The 25,267-nt window shown below is 34.7% G+C and overlaps 2 protein-coding genes across 5 annotated transcripts in view; both read right to left on the bottom strand.

Annotated features, from left to right (window-relative positions):
- The window catches only part of rin2a (Ras and Rab interactor 2a), a 51,786-nt gene extending 40,738 nt beyond the window's left edge, over positions 1–11,048 (bottom strand). For 2 of the 4 annotated variants that reach the window (XM_088934161.1, XM_088934164.1), the window contains exon 1: positions 10,872–11,048. The gene's annotated coding sequence lies outside the window, so the exon portion shown is untranslated. The remainder of the gene's footprint in view (positions 1–10,871) is intronic. The other 2 variants (XM_088934162.1, XM_088934163.1) reach the window with 2 other exon arrangements.
- A 4,791-nt stretch (positions 11,049–15,839) lies between these two features.
- The window catches only part of slc24a3 (solute carrier family 24 member 3), a 105,954-nt gene continuing 96,526 nt past the window's right edge, over positions 15,840–25,267 (bottom strand). Inside the window, exons 14-17 of the mRNA XM_088934389.1 lie at positions 25,135–25,249; positions 24,045–24,157; positions 21,273–21,338; positions 15,840–20,678 (exon numbers count right to left, since the gene is read on the bottom strand). Of these exons, the coding sequence (XP_088790515.1) occupies positions 20,529–20,678; positions 21,273–21,338; positions 24,045–24,157; positions 25,135–25,249 (444 nt within the window). The 3' untranslated portion in view covers positions 15,840–20,528. The remainder of the gene's footprint in view (positions 20,679–21,272; positions 21,339–24,044; positions 24,158–25,134; positions 25,250–25,267) is intronic.

Genomic DNA, 25,267 nt, shown 5'->3' with positions numbered 1-25,267 from the left:
ATATTTTAGTTGCATCTTCCAAATGTTCTCTTTAAAGGAATTGTACAGATGCTAGAAAGTGGAACACTGCAGCTTTTGTGGAAAAAAAATATGAAAATTCCTTGAGAACAGCAAGCATTTGGCAAAGCATTTAAGGGCCTATTTCCTGTTTGCAGTGCAATATCATTTATGACTTAGTGTTTGTCCTCCCTTCAGGAGAAAACAAATATGCTTGAACAGCGGTTTCTTTCCAGTTCAGTTTGTTAAAAGTATTGTCATGATCTCCATGCTAAACAATACAACATTGACTTCTTTATGAAGTCACTCATTACTTAATGACTAAATAATTATGATATAGTGTAAATGATGACATATACACATTATATAATAATATCACAATATTAAAACTTCTAAATTATTGTTATCAAACAGTAACACATTATTTCAAACTATTAGGTGGGGTTCTAAGTCATTTACTCATACTCCCATGGAAGCTTTATAGCATTGTGTCCTCAGCCAAGATGTACCTGCATCTGAGTCTGTGGCTGCTCTTATATTAACCGGAATAACTACAGCAACGACCTAGATTTTATAATACTATAAATATCATAGTTAATACTAAATGGCTTGATTATAAATTAATTTGATAAAATATTCATTTTATTGTGTTGAAATGACAGCATAAGATCTCCACTTCAAATAAATAATCGAGACCCATTGTAATGGAAAATCTCCAATGAAAGTCTCTCTCCACTTATATTTAGTTTTTCAGGCTCATAAATGCATGCTCTGTAAATGACTGCAGGTCACCATTCAACATCAACAACAAAATACAGCATGTATGCAGCAATACTATAAGGCTGCAACTGACTTATAAACATTTCCACATCCTGAAATATAAATGGAACAGATTTGTCAGCCAAAACTTCCCACAAGAACACATCACACAGTTCCAGCTCAAACTGTCTACCACAGCTCCAGACTGCCCTTCTCGTACAGTAATGTATAGTATCGCAATCATCACAGCTTTCTAAAAATTTTCACTTCTATGGTTACTGTAGGAATATTCCACCCTTCCTTGCTTAAATACATCTCATGCAAGAGAGGATTTAAAAAAAATTTCTTTCTCTTTCATGTCACTTCAAAATTCCCCTCCATTAAGTTTCTGATAGCATTTTATCACTTCCTATTGCCCAATGTTCACACTTTCTGCAAGGTTATTCAGTTATTCAATGATTTAATTCATTCAGATGGATCTTGAAACCCTGCTTAATTACATAACACTCTGCCTGAGACCAGCAACAATTCAGTCTACGGGTTGAGTCCTGGTTTAGTGCTACACCTGGTCATTTGCATACTACAGCAAAACACAACAGTCAAAGTCCTAAGAAAGAAATGCATCAAATCCACCTGAAAATACTCTCTACTGTATGTACTGAACATCTATTTCACCAACAGAATCTGCAACTTACTACCTATTATTTTAGCTTATAAATTAACCATCTTCACTTCACTGTATTTAAAAAGGTAAGGTTAGATTAGCCTCAAATTTGTACATTTAGAAAACTTGAATTTGTTTGCATTAAATATTAAAGCTAAGACTACTATTCTGACAACCTAGTCTGTACAGTGGTTTTAAACAGTTCATATAATTAGATTTGCAATCCAACCTGCAATGGTACACCTTGCTGGCTTTGAAAAGTTAGTAATTCTTATCTCTTCTAGGAAATATTTAAAGCACAATACTTGTACGGGCTTGTACTGATGTACATACAGTGGCTATGAAGACAGGAACAGCTGGACTGGAGGTAACAAAGTAAGAATGACTTGACCTTTTCAATATTTTCACACCTACAGTATCTATCTACATCTCTATATATAGAACAGAAAACACTTAATATTCAGTTCCACTGATTTTTGTTTAGAACTGCGGCTTCAAGGTAAGAAAACAATGTTCTTGCGACACCTAAGATATCTTTTTACTACATATGATGTCACAGCTTACTGACACTTTCTTTCTGGATTCTTTTATCCAGGTGAGTCATTCCACAGAACTCTAGGATTTCTCCCGGCTCTGTGCAGTCACAGATACTATGATTGCTGCTGAAAACAGTGCTCAGAGCTTTCATTGTAACATTCTGTGTTGCACGTCAGTGATGCTCAGGAAAGCGAAAATGGTATTTTGGGACTTCCCTTCTATGAACGTCAATGTTTTCCTATGCCTCTCCGAACTCTCCTCCAAACACCTGCACCATCATCATTCCCCCTGTGGTGCTCCTGCATTTCCTTTGATTGACACAGTAGTTTGCTGGGAATTATTTCTGGTAAAAGAAACCATGCAATGACAGCGAATGTCTCAGCATTAATTCAAGCTGGGATGCTGGAGTCAAAAAGGAAGGAGTCTCTTCCTATGGACTCCAAGACATGCTGGGCAAGCATATCCCTACAGTATATAATCCTGCCTACAAATACAGTATGAGAGTATGATTCTCTGTTAGCGTTTCTCTCCTTTGTAAAATCACAAGTTACATTCTGGTTAAAAAAACTCCCTAACAAGTTTGTGATATAGAATGCGGGGGTACGCAAATGAAAGTCACAGAAAGGTGTAAGTTTAGCTAGTGAAGCAGGCTGTCAGAATGCTGTACTATTCTCCAGGGTTCCTTTTAATAACTGGAACAGTAACTAGGGATAATCCATAAACAACAAAGAATTGTGGACAGACATTAAAGAATGTGCAACACATGAGAGGAAATATTTAAAAAACAGGATACTTGAATGAATCCTTTAAGAGACTGTAGGAAATGGTGAGTCACTGGGGTTTGTCACTTGGGTCTTATCACTGTGTGCACTGAACAAAAGGAAGGAATTTTTTTCACATGACATCAGGTTAACTATGTCACAACCTGTACCGAGACTGGGTGGCTTGATAATGCTTGAATGACAAACTGTAATTTTCAGTCGTGCTCTGAAGTAGTGCATTTCTGAAGATATGAGAAGTTACAAGCAATGTTACAAGGAAATCCACTTGTACCATGTAGCAACTCTAAGTTCTCTGAAGAACACAAACATTCTTATAAAACAAACATTCTCATTCAAGACATAAGCAAATAAAGAATTAAAGAAATAAAGCAAATATATTTTTCCTTTATGTCTTAAGAGAAATCACATTTACTGAAGCTTGAGTGGATTATATATTTTCTTTTGAGATTTCAGAATATTAGCTTTAATATTTTTATCTTGCTGAAAATATCTACCTTGTTGATTCATGCAAGTGAAAGGGAAAAATATAAAAACCTGCAAACTTTTATAAAAAGCTTTTTATTAATCTTCATTAAATTTGGGATTACAATGAAAATAAACCGAAAAAAAAATTCTCATGGTCAATGCAATAACGCTATCAGAAAATATATATCTTTACTGATAATGAGTGGTTAGGCTTCTATCCCAGCTCTCGAAGAAAAAACATTTGAAAAACCTTAAATCACTCTCAGAGTGGCTCCTTTCCAGCTCCAAATTATTCAACACCGATAATCACCTCAATGCTGTCTTTTAAACCTTGATTCTCATTATGACTATGTTAACTTCAACCATATAGACAGCAAACCAAGCAAATACAAAATAAGCTAATGCCAATATCCATCCAGAAAGTGAAAAGTGAGAAGATAGCCTTTTAACATGTAAACAAACCCATCCGTATAGTACATAGGAAAAGGCTACAGCCTCAGTAATGGCTTGGTCAGTTATATTAATACACTAATGCCAGTGTACATAACTTCCTAGACAAATTAAATCATTAGCTATTTATCCAGTAATGTCTTCTTTAAATGAGTATATATCAATGGCTTTAGCTCCCACAATCATTGTTACAGTTACAATTGCTACAATTTGAGAGATGCCTCCACAGTATTTTTAAGATGTAAAAATATAGATTCCAGATGTACAGAAAATGTAAAACACAGTAGCAGAGAGGAAACATGTTTTAAAGATAATGTTTCCTTCAGGAAGTTTCACAACAAGCCAATAGCCATGAAGATTGACATTGAACAGAAGGGAGAAAAAACAAAACTCAAGCTCAGAGACGCATAGAAGAACATTAATACACTCTTAAAGGGCAAAACCACTGGTCAGGGAGCCACGAAGAGTCAAAACCTAAGAAACATACAGTGTAGACTGTTGAAACCTATTAATCATTCTGTCTCGCTTTCCCAGCTAACAATAACTGTAGGCATTTCTGATTTTTAAAACATATGGTCCACATTCACTGAGGAAGTGACTTTTGCACTCTCTCCCTCTACATAACAGCTATGCATACTGTGTAAGAAGGAAGCAGTGGAATAAATAACTAGAATCTGGTAATTTAAATGAAGTAATATGCACACTGATAAAAGTGTCTATGACGTGCCATGATGGTCCATTTCTAAATAACTTTACCTTTCTACAATAACACTGACCTGAAGCACATAAGAACATGAGAGGGATTATGATGGGAGATTGCTAATTGTTAATTGATCCAATAATTTCATCCAGCCATTTCTTAAAAGAAGCCAGAGTATGAGCTTCCACAACATGGGTGGGTAGCTTGTACCTGACTGCGTCAACTCTTTGTGTAAAAACTAGCAAAAACTGCCTCCAGTACTCAGATTCCAGTGCAATAATCTCTGTGGGTTCTCTTCTTGATATGGTTTTCAGAGCAGCCATATTGTGTTTGGAACTTGTGAAGTGTTTGAATTTAATGAAACAGGAGTTAGAGAGTCAGAGCACTCAAATTTGTGGGGTTCATGTCCAGATGTCCCTCCTTCTCGGAGAGGTAGACTAAGAGGTGTTAAACTGGACACCTCTTAGTCTACCTCATATATGCCTACCTGGCCATATGATGTATCATAATGAATTCTATTGATATTTAAAGGTTTGTGTCATGAATCTGGCTATCCCAATTGCTTCTGTTCTATCTCGGCTACATTCCTCAGAAAACGAAAAAGTGTTCAGCAGTGTCCAGAAGATTTTTCATTAAAGGCAAGAATGAAACATTACAGTTTTTCCTTGCTGCTACAGTACATGTTTTAATGACTATTTTAACAACATTCTAAATGAGATCCTACTAGTGCATTTCACAATTGTAACATAACATTATCAATTTAAATTTTACACTTCTAATTGTATGTCCTAATACTGTTTGCTTTTGTATCAGTTCCTCAAATTAAGATGAAAATAATATATCAAAACAGAACCCGTCTTTTTTTATCCTTGAACACAATCTACTGTAAATCTTTTTGAATGTCCCCTTGCAACTTCACCAGTGTTAACTAATCCTCTGATGTTGGTATTGCAAAAATGGATAGTTTACAAACTATACCATAATGTGGATCACTGATATTAATTCATAAGTGCAGTGGTCCGAACACAGACTCCTCTGGTACTCCAATAATCACCACATTGTATACAGTAATTCCTTATGTGTAGTTTTCATTTAACCCATTCCCAATACAAATACATGAATGTCCATGGATGCTTGCCACCTGTCATGTTAGAATCTTTCAAGCTGAACTTTATAAAAAGCCTTCTGAAAACCAAAACATACCATATTCTCTGCTTTTATCCATCACTGTTGTTGTGTAAGCAAGACCGTACATTTTTCAACTGGTCTAATGGTTTCACTTTAGGTTGTTCACTATTTAGGGAGAATAGAGCCTATTATCTTACGTAAAGCCCTGAACTGCTCTGCATTCATACCTGTTAGGAAATTAAATTTTGAGCTTTAGCTGTTTAACTAGACAGTGATATTTCCCACAGCACTGTACTTACTTAGAGTACCTAGAATATATTTTTACATTATTCATTTCAACAGAAGAAACAGCAGCATTAGCTAGCTACAGATGTTGTTTTTTTTATTTCTGTACTATTTATTTGCTTCACTCCAAATTTTCTCACATACTTTGTTTGCGTCCAGTGTGTATAGTCCTTTATCCTGAACAGAAAAACAAATCTAGCAGCTACATCATAATCTGGCAGTGCTCACTCTCTTCTTAAATTCCAATCCTCTGACAGACGTTCCTCGCAACAATGTAATTCTGTCTAGTTTATATTTCTTCATGCCCAATTATTTTGAGGGCTTTCTCAGAAATTTTACAAACTTGGCAAACAATGTTGTTTACTTAACAAGTTTTTATTTTGCACTTTGCCTTTTTATGACTGTCAGTAATAATCATAATTCATGAGGAGTAATGGTACCCAAACAGAAAATGTGTTGTGAATGTCTCTTGAAAACTTAAAGAGGTCTGACTTAACCTGCCTGGCTAAGGTTCAACCACCTGGCTGTAGAATGAGGATGTTACGATCCCCATGCAGAGTGAAATTAACCAAGGGGGAGATGCAAAGCTGGAGATGAGCTGGAAGAGGGCAAAAGAAAAACAATGTGAGAAAGAGAGCGATCTTTAGGGTATTTTGAGAAGTGACATTATGAAAGATGACAAGTACTAGCAGCAGAGATGAAGGGGAATCTGGCAGGTGTTATTCCAAACCTTTGCTACAAACTCCATTTAATATCCATATTATATCCAAATATCCAAATGGATTCCTTCTACTTATAAGGTCCTTCTCATCCCAAGGATCTTCAAAGCCCTTTGCATAACAGAGGACTCACTTATGTTAATTATTAAATAAAGCCTAAGGAGAGTGAATAGTCAAGTTGTCTAGTCAAAGATGCGCAAAACTGTTTATCAGAATAATTTCTCTAAGACAGCAGTTTATCTGTAAATTGTGCAACAGTGGTCTCCCAGTAGTTTGGTCTTTCATCACACTTTCTTCACCATTGTAAATGAGAACAGCAACAAGAGTTCCAACATTGAAGACAAGTCGAAATACACCATACAACACTTACAGTGTCTTAATTCCTAGGCCTCATTCCCGATTAAATTTGAAGAGCAAGACTTTTAACAGTTTTATTCTCCTTTTTTAGAAAACAACATGACATTTTCGCTATATCATGTCCTCAACATTATTATCATTTCACTGTTTTACTAGCAAAATCCTACAGTTTGTTTCCTGCCATTGGGTCTGCAACACCCTTCTATTTTTATTAAATGCAGTTTGCTTGGAGAGAAGGAAATAAAAACCTAATATCTATGAATGGCAGCAGAAGGACAAACCACTATAACCATGCTATTCTGAGCTGATTTAATAAAAAGTTATAAATAGAGAACATATGGATAACCCAAACCCTGTCTTGTAAGGCAGACAACTCACAACTGCAAGAAACCAGACAAACCATCATGTTGCGGTGAGGACTTCAACACACTCCATGTGCTTCTAGATTCCAAGTTAATAATTAATTTCTCAAATGGGAAGCTGTATTCCAGATGAAGATTAACCCCACTAGGCTAATGCATACAGCAGTCTTGGGATGAAGAGTAGTATTGCACACAACAACAACAAACAAGCTAGAACTATAACAATAGTAATTAATAATTCTACACACTGATGGAGGACTATCATCCCAAAGAATGCCAAAGCACTGTAAACAAAGAAGGAGAGCCATTACTTTCAGCTCTGAATTGCAGCACCCACATTCAGAGCAGTAGGGGAAATAAGAAACTGATACACAAAATTTATGGATGGCAAGCTTTTGGAAGGCCAGATTATCTAAGCACAGTGCAGTGCATATTCTTTGAAAAACAACCATGGGATCTACAATGGTCAAGAAATTTGGACCTCATCTGAAAGAAGGGACTTACTACAGCACAGTGTCCACTGTCACCAACTGGGGCAAAGCTAAAGACTAAAACATCTGGTCCAGAGGGCAAATGTGATGCATTAGCAAATGTGTTGCAGTACCAACCTTAATTTCCTTAGGTGTCTCCTATCCCAGGCTTGCTCAGCCCCAGCCTTGCTTAGCTCCTGAACCTGATGACATCAGGCTACAGGATGATGAGGCTGCTGCCAATTGATAATGTAACAGCAGATGGTATCTTGTGAACTTACTGAACCCAATAAAATTTTCTGTATCTTACAGTGAATAAATAAGAATATTCAGCTGGTGAATATTAGAGTGCACTGGTACAGGGGTTGACAACCTTCACACTGATATTCCATTTGCAAGTCTTTGCACAAGCTAATCCTAAATTGCTGAAGTGGTCTTCAACACATGGCTTAATAATTAAAAATTTGGGGGTCAACTCAGTAATGAATTTATTGGATTTAGTGTAGTGGCTTAGGATGAAAGTTCCAAGGCTGACTACCCCTGTTCCAATAAATTTGCTCTACTGGCCAGATGCTCCTTAACGTCTTCCAAAATCCTTAATGGATTAATTATTGGCAAAATCCTAACTACTGAATATGTGCATACAAAGCTTATCAGACCCAAAATGGAAGGCCTGCAATTGAAGGAAGTATTAAGGATAGAAAAACAATGCCTCCAGGAAGCGTGAAAAAAACATGAAACTAATTTCATGGTTTTATGACCAAAACCTTTGAAACTTCAATGCTTGTAAGTGCAATGTAAGTACAGTTCAATGGTTAGCGCAGGGCTTGTAATTTAGTTAGAAGAGTGCAAACTAAATTATGATTAGTGTAGTTTTGCCTTGCTCAAACTCATTTCTGAGCTCAAATTCCAGGCAAAAAAGAAAATTTCTACAGACAAGTTGCAGAGCATGTTTAGCAGGCACTCACAGAGAAATCATCCTGACAAGTTTGTTGTGCGTGAAGGTCAAGGCAACACTACCTTCAGCTTAAGGAATCTGTTCCGACAGGTTTTTTTTAATAAATTTGAAATCATGTAGGTTACTCTCTATAATTCAGTCATAATGCTTTAACAGCACTTGGACTAGGTCCAACATTCGAAGAAGACTCTAAACCATCAAATCAAGCTCTAGACTTGAAATGTAAGACACTCTACACCATAATTTAAACTCTTACAGCAGTACCTTAACAGTTTTACTAGTTTAAACCTCAAGGCCAAAGAGAAAATGTTGTTCCTTCTCAGATTCTATTATTAACATCTAAAACATAGCCACACAACCTCTAAACTACAAAACCAAATATTTAGCAGTGAGTCACACAGTCTGATACAGTAATCTGTTGCATGCACTTCATTAAATATGCTGATGCAAAGTGGTTTCTCAAAGTTTCAGTACAGTGATTTATATACATTACACACTTGGCTATGTCCTCCGCATAACACAAAGTTAGAGTAAACTGTGACTTACTTGGAAGACCTTTTATCTTATTTTCCCCATTCAAAATCTGGCTATACTCTGTTCCTTACACTTCCACATAACCTGTAAGTTTGTTTCTGGTTCCCAATTTGAGCTACAATTTAATAACCAGCATCCTTAAAGTAGTTGTGGAGAGCAGCAGTATGTTAATGGAAACTGTGATTTTTATTGAGGGTGACTAAATACAAGCAGATGACTTTTTTTCTTTCAAAAAAGCATGGCTCAACATACTGTAGAAACACAGCACTTGCTATTATTACAAGCATTAAATGTGGACAGATTAACATAAATACATGCATAATACCAATAAAAACAGAAAGATTATTTTAATTTTACTATGGCTCTATAACTCTACTTGTGACCACTTATCCAAAGATTTTTTTGAAGTCACGTTGTTTCCATTGTGCTTTCCATCCTCATTGGAGGTATACAGAATAAACACACCTGGCACTACATCTAGTACATATAGCGTTTATAGTGCTCTAAACAGAAAAGGGATTTCAAAGCAGTTTGCTTCATAAAATTTACAAGGCAGGAACTCAAGTAAACAGACTACCAAGAATGGATTCAGCAATTAATGCATTACCTACACCTGCCTCTATTCATTATTACAATAAACTGGTACGTTTATCAAACCTGTTACACAAATATAAATTGTACAAATTTCTTCTGGGTGGCAGTTATAATTTTTTCAAATTAGGATTTTCCCCTTACATTGATGGGTTAATACTCATTGGACTACATTTACATATCTTATTCCCCCCACATACTCCTCCTGAAACTTGCCAAAAGAGAAACATTTCCAAATACAACAAAGAGCTCCTTGTAATGTTCCTTTGTATTACTAGGAGCAAGTGCTTCTGTAATTAACATTACACTATTTTCAGGTAGAGTGCTTGGAAAGTACAAAGCACGCAACAAAATCCACTCAGAAGGCAGACTGCAGCATTTAATTATTCACATAAAAACACTTTGTTTAAAAGACGGTACGAAAACAAAACCGCATTTTCTTTTTCTCCCTTAGAAGACTTGCAATTCAATCCTCACACGGCATCGATGCTCCCATTTGTCTTTTGTTGTTGTTGATTGTTCCATATTACAGAACAGATGTTCTGCTCATCCGCCCTCCCACATACACCTACAGTTTACTAGTACGGATGTTGTCCCATCCAATTTCGTAACCACTAAAATACTGAGCTCTACTCGTCATTTAATTCGCAGAATTGTGTGTACGTGTTTTTTCACTAGCCACTTGAGCTCTGGCATGTAAACACTAAAGTTTTTCTGGTATCAGTTGCTTTACACAACCGACCTCAAGTTTTTTTTTTTATTGACAAAGATTTTGGTCTGAAGGTAATTCATAAAGTTGTTGCTGTTAATGACAATATTTGTAACAGTCACAGCAAGCAAGTGTTATTTTGTTGGATCGCTTCCAAATTACTTGGACGCGACAAATTGTCCGAAGTCTTTGAATGCAAAATTTCCTCAGGTAGGACAATTTCGATGACTCATCACCAACCCATTAAAACAGTCCACAAAAAGGAGAGTCAGAGACTTCAACTCTTAACACACTGTTTCTGAACAGTTTCTTATCTATTCAAAGTTTAAATAAACCGATGATCTTTCCGTGTAAGTAGCAGAACAAGCGCAACACTATAAGAAATCCAACCGAGGAACACTTACCTGATCGTTTTTTATTGCTTGTGCTGCTTGCTCTTGTTGAGGTTCTGCGTCCCAACGCGTCTGTTTACGACTAGTTGCTCACGGATGTAATTGTGTGTCTTGTTTAATCTGGAATGCTTCATTCTTGGAGAAAAGAGCCACAGTTCCCCTTTGCCTGTGCTTCACGGCGCATGTGTGACCTCCTCAGCAACAACAAAACTCCAGAGAACAAAGTAAACTTTGCGTTAACTTTCTCATCACGTGCTCCTGCAGGAATTTCTTGGACTGGAGAGTTGCTTTGTTATTTTCTTCCACCAGTGCCCTTATTAAATAATGACATAATATATTTATTTTCATATTTTTAACAATACTTATTATTGGATTTAGTTGATAACAATTCACATGGGTTATTGACGTAATGTATAACTTCTGTAAATTGATAGTCCATTTCAATGAGCCCAGATTACTTGATTTGATTTAGTGTCATAGTCTTCCCTCTTCTAAAAGGGATAATTTTATGGTAGCCCATCAAACCTAACATGCGTTTGGAGGATACCGGTGCACCCGGCAAAACCCATACGAGCTTGGAGAAACATGCACACTCCACACTAACGTATTTCGTTCACTTAGCAGTTTCTTGAAATTCTCATAACAAATTTATCTTATTCAAAATACGAAACGCATTTGAACACCATAACGAAAACTAAAGAAATGTCCATTTGAGACTGGGTGAGAGTTTCTTAGTGCTTCCGCTGACTTTGATTTTGAGAAGCGAAGTGCAAATAATAACAATCGACTAACTACAGTTTAGGGCAATTGCTGTTTAATATATCTTGTTAATAAATATGTTTTAGGTAAAGGGGAAACGGTGGGAAAAGTCATGGACAGCATTGTCACCTTTCCATTCTTCCGTGGATGACTTTCTTTTTAAAGGTTAGATGTTCCTTTGCTCCATTACGTTATCAGCACTATAAAACCTGGTTCTTAAGGAAGTAGTTTCCATTGAATTATAAGTAAAATCATTATTACAAAAACTATCCAGTATTGCCATAGTCACCGAAAAAGCACCAATTCAATTGTCATAAATTTAATTAGACATTTAGCAGCCTAAAAAAAAACCAATCTTACATAAGGGAGAAAAATATTTCGACAAGTTGCAACACAAAATAATGTTTAGCTCGAAGACTCGAAGCTATGACAGAGAAATATCTCTATTTTGATTTGACGTTATCCCAAATGGTAAAAACCCTCTCAGACACATTGTTGCATGCTAATTCTGTCCTTCAGCTTGATATGAAAACAAAGACCCGTTTCATCGAGAGTCTGCAAGTAAGCAGCAATCCGGAAAACACAGGGAAGATTTGTGTGTTACCTCCCTGTTACACTGTGGCAGTCTGTAAAACGTGAATGAGGTTCCAAACCTGTTTTTCAGCATGAACTAAAATATTTACCTCCTCTCCCTCATACACACATGCCAATTTCCTCTACCCTCCACTAATGTCGCAAAAACTACTTGAAGAAAATCTGCTTTACTCAGCATAAACTTAACCACTATATGAGGAACTTAGGTTAGGTAAGAGCAGTTCTTGTTGTTTGTTGAGGAAACAAATTAAACGATAAAATATTTTCAAATAAAGTATTTTTTAATGAAAAGAACTTAATTTTTTCTATCAGCTAGAATGTTCATTATTGTTGCTAGTTGTGAAGTATTTGTTTCAGTATTAGTCTGCATATATTTTCCATTAGAAAGTGAATATACATCTAAAAACCTACAGTAATGTACAGTAACCTACAGTTATGTATTAGCCTTTCAAATTTTAAACAGTGCTGGAGCTTACACTCTAATACGTAGGTTGTCTTGCATATGTAAAAGTACTCCATTTTGCTCTATATACTCTATGTCAATTGTATATCCCAGAGAACATTAGAAAGTCTGAAAATGAGAGCAGGCCATTCAGTCCATGAGGCTTGTCTGATTTTTATTAGCTAATTGATTTTAGAATCCCATTCAACTGTTTCAACAGTATAGATTGTTAACATTAGGAAATTAGTTAATGTCTCAAAAGAGGACAGAATATTCTCAACAATCCCAATTAGGTGCTTGCCTAAAGACTTATTGAACAAAAATGATTCATACAGTGAAACCATTTCATGACACTGAGACATGACTTGTGCATGACAATCATAACATCCTATGAGCAAAAAGACAGTTTTCTAGTATAAATAGTGAAAATGGTATAATAAAACGTATTCCAAAGAGTACAAAATATTTGTGGAGTCAAAATTTTGTTCTTTAGTATGTCACAGCAAAAAGTCACTTAAGACCAAGACATCTAGTATTCAAATTGATTTATTGCCAAAAAACCACCTGAAAACACAATTTGTCTTCTCCTTTGAACCAACAGCAATAAACATGATGCTCCAGGAGCTTCAGAGAAAATATCTCTGAGGATTCAAAATCAATCAGTTAATTATTTTCACAGTTGCAGGAAACGTAACAGTAAAATGAATTGGTTTATTTAAATATAAGAGTATACTTAACTGACATTCTATTTTTTCAAAAGTTTCTTTCACATTATTATTTGATTTTATAATTGTATGTGCTCAGTGACAAAACGTTAAATTTTCAAAGTTATTTCAACCTAAAACATGCAGTTCACCCTTTTTCTCCCTTAAGACATTTTACAAATAGAAATTCCCTTAAAACATCCCATTTGTACCTACAAATAAATTTCTTAAAGAAATTAGCTTCTCATCAAGGATATCATTTATATTACACCTTTGTTATGATTTAAAAAAACACAAGTTTAAACACCCTTAGAAAAAACATTAAGGTTATACCTTTCTCTTGGTGGATCAGCACTTTGACAGATGTACATTACAGTCAACTAGCATTGGTTAGTCCTAGTGCTGGTCCAGCACCCACATTCTTTTCCAAATGTGGTCTCTTTAATATTTGACTCATTTCCCATCATACCACCTTAAATACTACAAAGACTGCAGGTGACAGGGAACTGAGCAGTGGTCTATTTTTCCTAAAATATCCAAGGATCTTATGTTATGAAGGTATAAATATGACATTCTTTAGAAAATGAAAAGACATGTCATTAGTCTTCCAATTATGAGTACACAAATCACGCTTCACAGTGTGCTATTTAATTTACATCAATCATGTTGCCAGTGGCTGAATTTACTAAAAAGCTTACCCACATGATTTTGACTTTCTAAACACAGTATGCTGTTAAGTTTATTCTCGTGTTCTTACCACCTGATCATTTGGAAATCCTGTGGTTTTGCACAAAAAAAATCACAAGTTGCAGCTTTCTAAACATCTATCAATTAAATAGCACAACATATAGTTCTATACAGAGATGTTGATATTGTTGAGACCCTGTGGCTGGTTATATTTATATTAATATGAAAATATAACATTAATATTTGAAAATGCAAGTATTTCCTCCTCTAAAATTTTTAACAATTTTAATTTGATGTTAGTAAATGGAGACCGTTTCAGTTCAACATATTTAAACATTTCTGATAATGTGAAACAGGCATTAGTAACAAATGTAACTAAAACACAGGAAACAGTTAGATCTTCATGTGTGAACTAAGTGTAATTGCTGACATGTAACATTGCACAGTTTATGTCGTCTGTTCACCGATATCTGTTAACTATTTTCCTTATTGAGTAGAGAATTGTTTTTAAGCATCAATAAATAAGCATTTGTAAACATAAACACAATTTCTACTTATTTATGGTCATAGAAAACCCTTTTGACATTGGTTATAACAGTCTGAATCAAACTCAGTGATAACACAGCTCTTTAAACAAAACTCATGAAATACAAATAGGAGTCTCGGACTCCTATTTATCCTCTGAATAGATTGAATTGAATTGAATTGAATTGATTTAATTGAATAGATTTAATTGAATGAACCTGGTTAAAATCAGAATATGCTTTTAAATTGTCTAGATTCCTTAAACTAGTCCAGAAAACAAGTGTCAGTCTTTTTTTGAGGGGGAATTTTTGGAACTGGAAATTGTATGTTTTTCATGTCTTCGGTCAAGATGACTGAGTACACATAGGGAGAGAATGAGGAAGTGAAGGCTCCTTTTAACAGGTACTGCAGCCCAGTATTGGAGGTTACTGGTTGGACAGGCAATTCCATCGCCAAGAGTCTTTGATACCTGCAGGTGCCTAGTGACTGAAACGATTGCTGTGTTTAACCACAGAGATCCCAGGGCAACAACTCCCTTTCTCTCAGTGCTCAACCAAATTTACACTGCCAATTTATGGAATCCCGGTCACAGCCAGCTAAAAATAAGCTTTTTTAAATACACCAAAAAAGACAAAGACACACTTGATTTTATATGTCAGATATCAATAAGGTGAAAGATACCACAGCAAAAAGCTACCTATGAACAGAGAACTTTAAAGACTACATAAGTACATCAAAATGATCTTAAAATCCAAGGGGGTCTTAATTTTCACCTTCCAGATGATAAACATGTGCCTCACAAATCACTCAATTTCTTTGTCTGATACTGTAATTTTACGCTACAAGACATTTAAACTTGTATATTGTCGAGGTTGACGCTCTTGAGAAAAACAGATGCAGACATAAAAAACACATTGACACGAGCTAAATTCTTTTGAAAAGTGGTCCCATTCAAAATTGTACTCCTTAGTAACAGATTTAGGATATTCCTTTTATTTTGTATTTAAAAAAATCAACGGATCCATTCAGAGCCCAATGAGATATCTAAAACTGCAATATAGGGGATTCCTGTGTTTCAGTCACATACAATTGCATTGTATGTACTGTACATATTGTACTGTACTGAATGTATTAAACCAAAAAAGCTTGCATGGCAATATTTGACCTTTGACTTGAATTTTGCAAAGGTCTCTTTATTTATGGTAAAGTGGCAAGGTTTAATTTCACAAAAGAAACAACCAAACACACCCTTTTTTGTACACAAAATATTTTATGCTCTCCGTAACTGATAAAGTACTCTATTTACTATAAAACAAAAATGAACAGTAATGATTCAAACCAAACATGCAGGTATGTAAGAAACCAAGCTCCACTTCTGCCCTGTGCCTTTTACATAAGTACATATGTCACTTTCATTAAAAATAAATAAAATCTATTTTTCTTTCTGTTATTATGGTTATTATTAGATTACCATGCGGTCAGAACCCAAGGAAACCATTATCTTGGTTCATTAAATCTTAATTTCTATCATAATCCCAAAATCATAAAACAGTGCAGAGGAACAAAGACGATTTATATAATATTAATCTAAATATAATTGACATTATCTGAATGTAATGAAATACCAAAGATATACATATTAAGCCAAAATATATAAATATATTTACATACACAAGTACCGCTCACCCTGTGAATATCACAAATTATATAAAAACTTTTGTGCAAGACAGAGCACTTGCTGAAAACAAAATTTAAAACAAATACAGTAATATATGAGTAATTTCATACAGTTTTGAAATATTCAGATATGGAGTATTCAGATATAAACATAGGGCTGTTAGCATACAGTTTTGAGGTTCTCCATCTTGTGAAATGTAAATGTACTGCCATCTGGTGGTTACAAGCGTACAGACTTATGAACATTTTCAAAATTCGATTCTTTGTACATCCGTACTCTTCAAAATTGTCTGGACATAAAACTTAAACTTCATTTAAATCCACTGTTTTGTGTCTTGCAATATAAACACAAATTCCCATTATTTGTCATTAGTTCTGCAATTCTATCCATGTGTTTGCTTTGCTCCTTATAAAGTCAAAATGGCTTTGCAATTATAATCTGAGCTATGGACATTCTTGAGAGAAAAAATTAGAGTTAGACTATTATTATCAGTTAAGTCCCCATATAGTACAACACACATATAAACTGGGGCTAGACTATATTTATATACAATGATATATTCTACAGAGAGCCAAACAACAGGCGAAAGGTTTGCTAGTGTGTATTCACCTAAAGAGAGCAAAATAAATTTTCAATTTATCTAAAGAGTTTTGTTCATCACGACAAAAAGGAAAAGCAAACTGTCATTGGGCAGAACAAGTTGGTAATTCTACATGTTAGCGTAGACAAAAACTCACATAAGTATATATATGGAATTCTGTTAATATATATCCCTATATAAAGACAACAAAATCAGAGACTAAAATATAATGCAGCGCTTCCATGAAAGTTCAGGAAAATGGTGCAGAGTCTGTAAACACTTGCCAGTTGTGAGCCAATACTCGTTGAATAACGTTTTTTGTGGAGGTGGAGACTGTAGAGGAAGTCCACGTTTTCCAGAAACCTATGATTCTTTGGAATCATATGATCCAAAATAACTTCTACTGGTACAACAGGGCATTTTACAGGAGTTATCTAAGGCTATTTATAAGCAATCAACTGCAATATCCCTCACAGCATCTGAATTCACAATTTTCCAGTAATGAGTACAGAAAACTAACCATTGTCCCACACTATCACTCTTATAAATGGTAGAAAATCATAATTTAATAAGTATTTCAGGTTTACAAAGAAATAACTGGCAATGCATTTACTGATTTATGTGATTTACTCATTCTTTTCTCCAGGATATAGAGCATTTTTGAATGCCAATGCATTATATGAGCATCTGAAAAGGTTACACAAAGGGGCTGAGATGAAAAACTGGACAGGATGCGATGCTGTGGGTGTGCCACTAGCATGAAAATATATAAGCATCCTGGCGATTTCATGAGTGAAGCTTTCCTGTAGAATTCCAAAGGACACATTTTCCACTGACTGAAATTTTAAACAATGAGCAGCCACACCAAATGCCTACCGATGTCAGATGACAACAAGCTGAAGCAATGAAGCAGTGAAGGGCAGACTTTAATTTGGGTTTCATTTGGATTGTTCCTGTAAGCCTGATTCCAGGGATTGGAGGCAAAGAATTTGGGATCAAAGGATGATTTCCGATGCGCTTGGGAAACATTCTGTGACATTTCTATTGTGTATTGAAATAGAACAAAAAACATGCAAAGGTAATTCAGAGAAAATAAAAACTCAAAAAAGCTGACTGAAAACACTTTAAAAGACCTAAAGACTTAAAACTGTTAGAGGTTCTGTTTCACTTCCCTTTGTCTTATTTTGCATTTATTTCAATTTTATCTTTAGCAACTACAGTAATTCCCTTTAGTCATGAACAGTTTTATTATTGGCCAATTGTGCAGTTATTGTAGAATTAAAATACCTTAAAATAAAAAAACAGCCTTGTGTAGATCTTCAAAAGATAAAATATTTTTACATTTAAAAAATCCTATTATATTGTGAAGTTTGAGGGAATATTAAAAGTTATGTTATTGTAGGTATTAGGAAAACAAAATAAAAAAAACAGTTACTATTTTGTGAAATGAACAGATTTAGACTGCAGTTCATACAGTAAACTGCCATTCATCCTCATTCTGTTTTTAACATCTGAAAGACATCACAAAAGAAAAAAAGGTTGCGAGTGATAATCATATTGAAGCACATTAATACTATTATCATGGAAAAAAACATTTCTGGGTGTGTCCCCTGATAACACACAGCAGCCTCATTCCCTGGAAACGTGCCAACGGACTTGAAAGTTTCAAAAGAGAAAGGGTTAAATCGTTTAAACAAATAGATATATAATAAACAAAAATATTCCAGTACTAACTTGATGAGTAGTGCTTAGTTTATCAAAGAAGTAGGAAGGCTTTTCTGGGAGAACATCAGAGTCTCACAATAATATTGCCCTTCATAGCTATTTGTTCTTTAACTATTAAAGCATAATATACTAACGTTCCTTCCTGCCACACAGTAAATAACCTACATAAATAACCTGCAAAGATAATGATATGGATATGCGGAACTGTACCAATGTTCATCCACTTTCCAAAAGGACAGTGAATTGGGAGAGAGCACAAATGTTAGAGGCTTGTAAGCTACAGTATCTGTATTGGTGCACTTAATTTTTAATCAGGTGAGGTACGCATCTTTAGGCAGGATTGACAATCTCCTTGACTTCTTGGCATCTTATAAAGTCAGTGGTAACTGTAAAGAATAGTTTTAAATTGCATGTTTCTCAAGGTTTTCATACTGATCCTAAAATAGACATGCAGAACTCCAACGATTTCCTTTCTGCAACCTCAGTACTAATACAAGACAGTATTACAATGGGGTGGGGGCTACGCATGACACAGATCCAGTAAATTCAACTTTACATACATTTCCAATTTGCCAGTTCAGAAATGCTCATCTGGCAAATACCTTTATAAGTACAGTATGTATATTTTTAGATTTCTTTTAGTTGAAGCCACAGGATTTTAAAATGTACTTTTAGTGTCCTACTTTGCCTTAAAACTGGGAAGTCTGGTTTACAGTGGTTTTCATGAGAGACAACAGCTTAATATTTTTATGTTTCTCCACATAAACACTGGGCATAGCAAGGACATGAAACATTAATGGAAATGGAAGTAGAAAAACAATAGAAAGTTGATATGCAATTACGTCAGTGCAGGACTTAACTCCTATTATTATCTTTTCTGTGTAGCAAGTCAACCTTTTAGATTTTTTCAGAAAAACCATAAGCATGCAAAGACAGTGCATATATATTGCTAAATAAATTAAGAAAAACAAAGTACTGTGTCTAATTCTGATTTTCAGATTCTTTTGATTTCTTGTAATATGCCTAAAAAAGCAATGCAAATGTCTTGACATCCTGAAATCCCGGAATATTTTTTGTTTTAAACCCATTAATAAATGTTATTTTTAAAGAAGTATGCTGCTAAATTCTTCCAAATTGTTTTATAATATAGTTATTTATAGTGTATGTGTCTCTACCTTTACCCTTAAATAATGTACTCTGTTCTGTAAGTCTGTGTTAATACTGCAATATTGTATACGTAAAGGTGAGTAGAACTTAGAGAAATACCTACAGTATAAAATGTTTGAACCCTACCAGCTTTGCAAATATAAACCCATAAAACACAGCATATTGTGACATTGTACACTGTAGGTTCTAGTCCACAGTTATCATAAAGCCACTACAAAACACTGTCTTCATCTTTTCCATTAATTGGTTTAAATAATCACTTGGCAATTTGACATCCAAATACATAAGCACAATGAAGAGGAATAAAAAAAGAACTAGATGGTATCAGACTTTGATTAGGCGCAAGAAAATTGATGCAGAATTAAAATGGAACTCCTAAGATGAGGTTGCCATGTCCATATATATAAATCAGGTCACCTGTACCTTTCACAGAGTCACAGAAAAATGTCTTTGAAAAATTAAAATAAAAAAATGATATTAATGATCCAGTATATGATCAGTCAGCTTCCAGCCAGTTAGCAGCTAATGAAAAGGAGATCCATTGCAAAAATCAGTCTGTGTTTCACATACAAAATCTAAAATTCTTTTTCACATAAATGCAGGCATTGTTCAATATTTTATTCACGTCCTGTCTGCATGGTTTGTCACTGACAGTTTAAAATAGAAGCTTTAGTGCACTAAGTTTCCTTTCCTTTCCACAAATAGATGTGCAAGCCTTGTCCATATTGCACTGGAGAACAAAAAACCAAAATAATTTAAAAATCACCCAAACAAAGAAAAAGCCAGAAGCTGCCCCTGAATAGAGCAATCAGTGATCCCGGCACATTGGCAAGTTCACAAATGTGAAAACATTGAACTCGATCATGATGGAGAAACACAGGAAGATGGCGTACATGAAAAGGCACGCGAACCCCAGTTTCTTATCCAAAATCCATTTGTTCAAGTGCACACCCAGAACCTAGAGAAAGGAGACAAGAGAACAATAATGAATGTCCATAGGAACACATTTAGGCATTCATCCTGGAATGTACTAAAATCAAGTTTATAAAAAAGCAGAAAACAAGAGTACAGTTCAGAGTGATGACTCTTGCTACACACATTTAAACAACTAAGCCCTTAAACTTTTTTTTCCTGTTCTTAATTTAGAATTGTCACGTGTTTGTTGAAGTTCTGATATTTTTAAAATTCAATTACAATTACAGTTAAAAAAACTGTAATTACATACAGCAGCTGATATGATTTTCTTAAATTCTTTAACTTTGTCAGTGTTCTGTCTAATGAGTTGACTGATAGCATTCTGTGTGAAACACCAGTCACTCACAACAGATATTAAAGGTATCTATGATATTTTTTTCATAAAACGTTTAATTCTTTTTTAACTGTTTAGTTATTCACATTACAAAAACTATAGCAGTGCACAAACCTATATTTTGACTATTTTATTTTGTATGTGTGAGCCACAACAATGTGAAATGCTCATCATGCGATGGCTAAGTAAACCATTAGCAGGAAAGTTAACCAGTAGACCACATTACCATTCCAACATACTTACTGTGAGAAAAACTGAAGCTAGCAACAGACCCACAGAAAAAATTAGTCCTTTGCTATTGAGATGGATCTAGAGGAATAATAAAACATGGAATGTTACAATGGTTTGATACAAGAAGACAGTGAGAGTTAAGGGATAAAATAACTAAGGTAAGTTTCTAGTAGATCATTGCTCTGAGAATTTCATCTAGCCTTTATCAATGGATGCCAGGGTATCAAGCTTCAATAATGTGACTGGGTAGCTGGTTCCAGGCTCCCACAACCCTTTGCATGAAGACAAGTGTCTGCTTTCAGTTTTAAATGCGCTTCTCTTCAGTTTCTGTTGTTGTTGAAGACGTCCATTGGGTTGACTTTATCAGTATTTTAAAATTATATTTATAGGTATCAGTTTAGTAAGCAAGATTTAGAATATTTGGATCACCTCAGATAATAGTCTTTTCTGTTCAAGACTAAAAACTTTTTACTTGTCATTATAGGACATTTCTGTAAGTCCAGGAATGTAACTGATCTTTGTCTTATATCCAGTGCACTAATATTGTTTTATAATGTGAAAACCAAAACTGCACAGGGTATTCTAAATGATGTGTGACTACTGTAGTGTATAATTTTACCACATCATAACTAAAATTTCCAAACAGGTAAAAATTATTTGATTTTTTTAAAAGCCTCCACAAACATAATTAAAAAAGAATTGTCATAATATAGTAAAGTACAACTGTCAACTTTTGAACTTTTGTTCTTGTTTTTTATTCATTCAATTTCTTTTTATATTTACACTTATTGAAGAGCACAGAAGTGCTGGTATGATTTCTAGCCATCATTTTCACCAGAGAAAGAAGCATGAAAAGTAGAGAAAACAACTGGCAAATTACATATTCATTGTGGTTTTAAATTATCCCTGCACAAAAATGTTGGGGGAATGAAGAGTTTTCCAGGTGGAGAATGGAATCTTTGACTTTCATATAAACTAATCTACTAATCTGATGTTGCACAGAGACCTTCTCTTTTCGCTACAGTAAGAAGGAGGTTAACAAAGGCTATGGAACTCTCTGACTATACATATTTTAAGATTTACAGTAATCCTTGTTGAACACTTTCATTAATCAGAATATTATGTTAAGGATTATGTTAAGGATATTTGTCTTTTGGGAGTGTCTGAAGAGATTCCTTCTTCATTTTAGCATTTAACACATGCGTTTAATTTAGTGTGGTTTGGCTGGCCAGTAAAACAGGTGTACATCAAACTTTATTTTAGTCAGTGCTATTACATTTTTTACAATATGAGTTACAATAATCTCAGAGACATAATAAATTATATTCTACATTTTCACAAATTACCTTGAAATGAGGAACCAGCACATTACAAAAGTGCAAAGAAAGGCTACTGTATATATTGCTACCAGAAATCATAATATTTTGGATTGGAAAGTTTAGGACTTTTTTAAGGTTAGGCAGTACAGAAATGTTTTCTAATTTTATATCCGTTATAGAATTCTATTGAACTCATTTAAATTACACAACCAAATCTGAAGCTTACATTAAGTAAGATATTTGATATACAATAGGTCAATATTTAGACAGAATTACTGAAGGGGTATAAAATCTTCTTTATAGTTATAGGCTTATGAAGCAAATATGACAGCAAGAAATCAAGAATACATAGTTTTTTGCTCCATCAATAGCAATGTGTGCAAACCAGGTGCTGCACACATCACACATCAAGTGCTGCACACACCACAAATTCATCAAGAACTCTGATTTATGTGTGGATGTCTCATGAAATTTCATTTGCTTTTTTCCTCTGGCAATTACCATGAAACAAGTGTGTACAGAAACACAGACTGTTCGGCAGTGAAGATCATTTTCGGTACAATCAGATTTCAAGAGATGCCTGGGTGCCTGGTATACCTAATTCAATGATGCATACATAACCTGCAGCCATGGTGCTAGGTAACACATCACATTGTCTTGCAGCACAGATGATGTCTGTCAATTCAAATTCCCAGGATAAAAATGATCTTAAAAGTCTCAGTTATTGTCATGCTCATGATATGCTTCTTAAAGCTCATGTTACATTATTAAAGCTTTACAAGTCAGAGCAGGGAAAGTAGAGATATCCCCAAGAGGAACACGATTAGCTCAGGAATGCACTGAGTCAGGAAGATGAGTAACTATAATGTATAATACAGTGCAGCTGTGATTGCACAACTCTGAGGAGGACTTGGTGGGCTATGTTCTAAGGAACATACCCAGCAAAGATGATGGATTCTGGACTCCTATCTCTCTTTTGCAGCTGAATACCACACATTTCTTGCAGTGTGGTATTCAGCAGTGCTAAACAAAACTTTCAAATTAAAGAAGCAATGTGAACCAATGTCATAATGCACTCGATTTTTTTTATTACCAAGTACAAGATTACAAGATAGGAATTTATTAATGATGTAACAGTGATAAGGAGTGCTTGGACAAAATGTTATGCTTGGACAAAATGTAACCTTTTGCTTATAAATAAACGTTAATGCAAAATTGATCTTGTTTGGACTACAGGGTAAGGAGTGCTTTCAAAATATGTTAATTTTTTCCATTAATACAAAACAAAACTGACATTGTGACAAGCAGTGTAATGAGAAAGACAACCTCTTTTATCTTTAAAATGTATGGGTCTTACAGACTGGTTTTCACATCAAGACTGATCATATCTAAGATTGAAGACCACAGTGCTATTTGTGGAAACAACAGTGCAGAAACCCTGAGTGTAAAACACACAAATACTTACATAAGAGCCATAGTCAATGGCCAAGGTTTGCAATGTCCAAGGAAGTCCAAGCCCTACTAAGATGTCAAAGACATTGCTGCCAATGGAGTTTGAGACAGCCATATCCCCCATTCCTAACACAAAACAACAAAGAGAATAATTAACTTTCAAAGGGTTTTAACTAGTCCAAAATAGTGCTAATCAGGTTCTGTGAAATTATAGGAGAGAGAGCGACTGATGGTAAATAGCATGAAAAAAATATAGCATAGAGAAAAATTCTACTTGCATTATACATGCATACTTCTATTTTTTATATCCAATATTGAGAGATTATTAATAATTTCATATTTATGTTACAGAGTCAAACCTGAAATATAAATAAAGATAAAAGAGGCATATTTAAGCTTGTTGTAAATAACCCTAGCAACAACTTCCCATTGAGTTTTTTTTACAAGTATTAGATTTTTAAGTGAAAACTCTGTACATTCTTGGGTTTCAAACAATTCTTCAAAGCCTCTATTTCTCGTAAAGTAGTAGCTGTGTTTCTTGTCTCTTATTTCTTATTTTGTGGCACTTCCAAAATTAAGAAGAAATTTACCTGCTGAAAATGTTTCATCTTGATTTGAGGTTACAACGTTAGACATCAATAATAGTTGTAAAAGATTTAACAAATTTTATATTGAGACCAGTGTCATTTAGTAAGGATAAGCCATATACTAAGGTTAACGTCCCAGGGATTCTTATTATATAGAACTCTAGTAACTGGTTATAGGTGACATTATGGGCTACCTAATACTAAATGATACAGTAAGTTAGTACTTCTAGGCCTTTGATCCATTGACGTAATATTGTGTACAACAAAAGCTGAAGAAAAACATTGAATCACAAAGCTCACACAAATATAAATTAAATCAAAGATCAGTAAGTGTTTATCTTTTCATACTAGTATGAAGCCTAACAATGGAAAGAAAGAATGCAATTTGAGCTCTACAGCTCACATCAAAGGCTGGTATCATTACAAAGTGGCTTCTCAGAGAGGCACAATACACAAAAGGGCAACAAGAACAACATTTATTTGGGAAGGTTAACATGAGAAAGGTTCTCCTCTTACCTTGCCGGGCCACAATGAGACTTGCCATACAGTCGGGTACACTGGTTCCTGCTGCCAGAAAGGTAATACCCATGATTACATCAGGAACTCCCAAAGTGTAGCCGATTACTGTCACCTAGGAAATGGAAGATAT

Source organism: Atractosteus spatula, chromosome 15 (genome assembly GCF_055471065.1).
Source record: "Atractosteus spatula isolate fAtrSpa1 chromosome 15, fAtrSpa1.hap1, whole genome shotgun sequence".
Classification (NCBI taxonomy): Eukaryota; Metazoa; Chordata; class Actinopteri; order Semionotiformes; family Lepisosteidae; genus Atractosteus; species Atractosteus spatula.
Note: the sequence above shows the minus strand (reverse complement) of the source record. Positions and strands in the feature narration are given on the sequence as shown.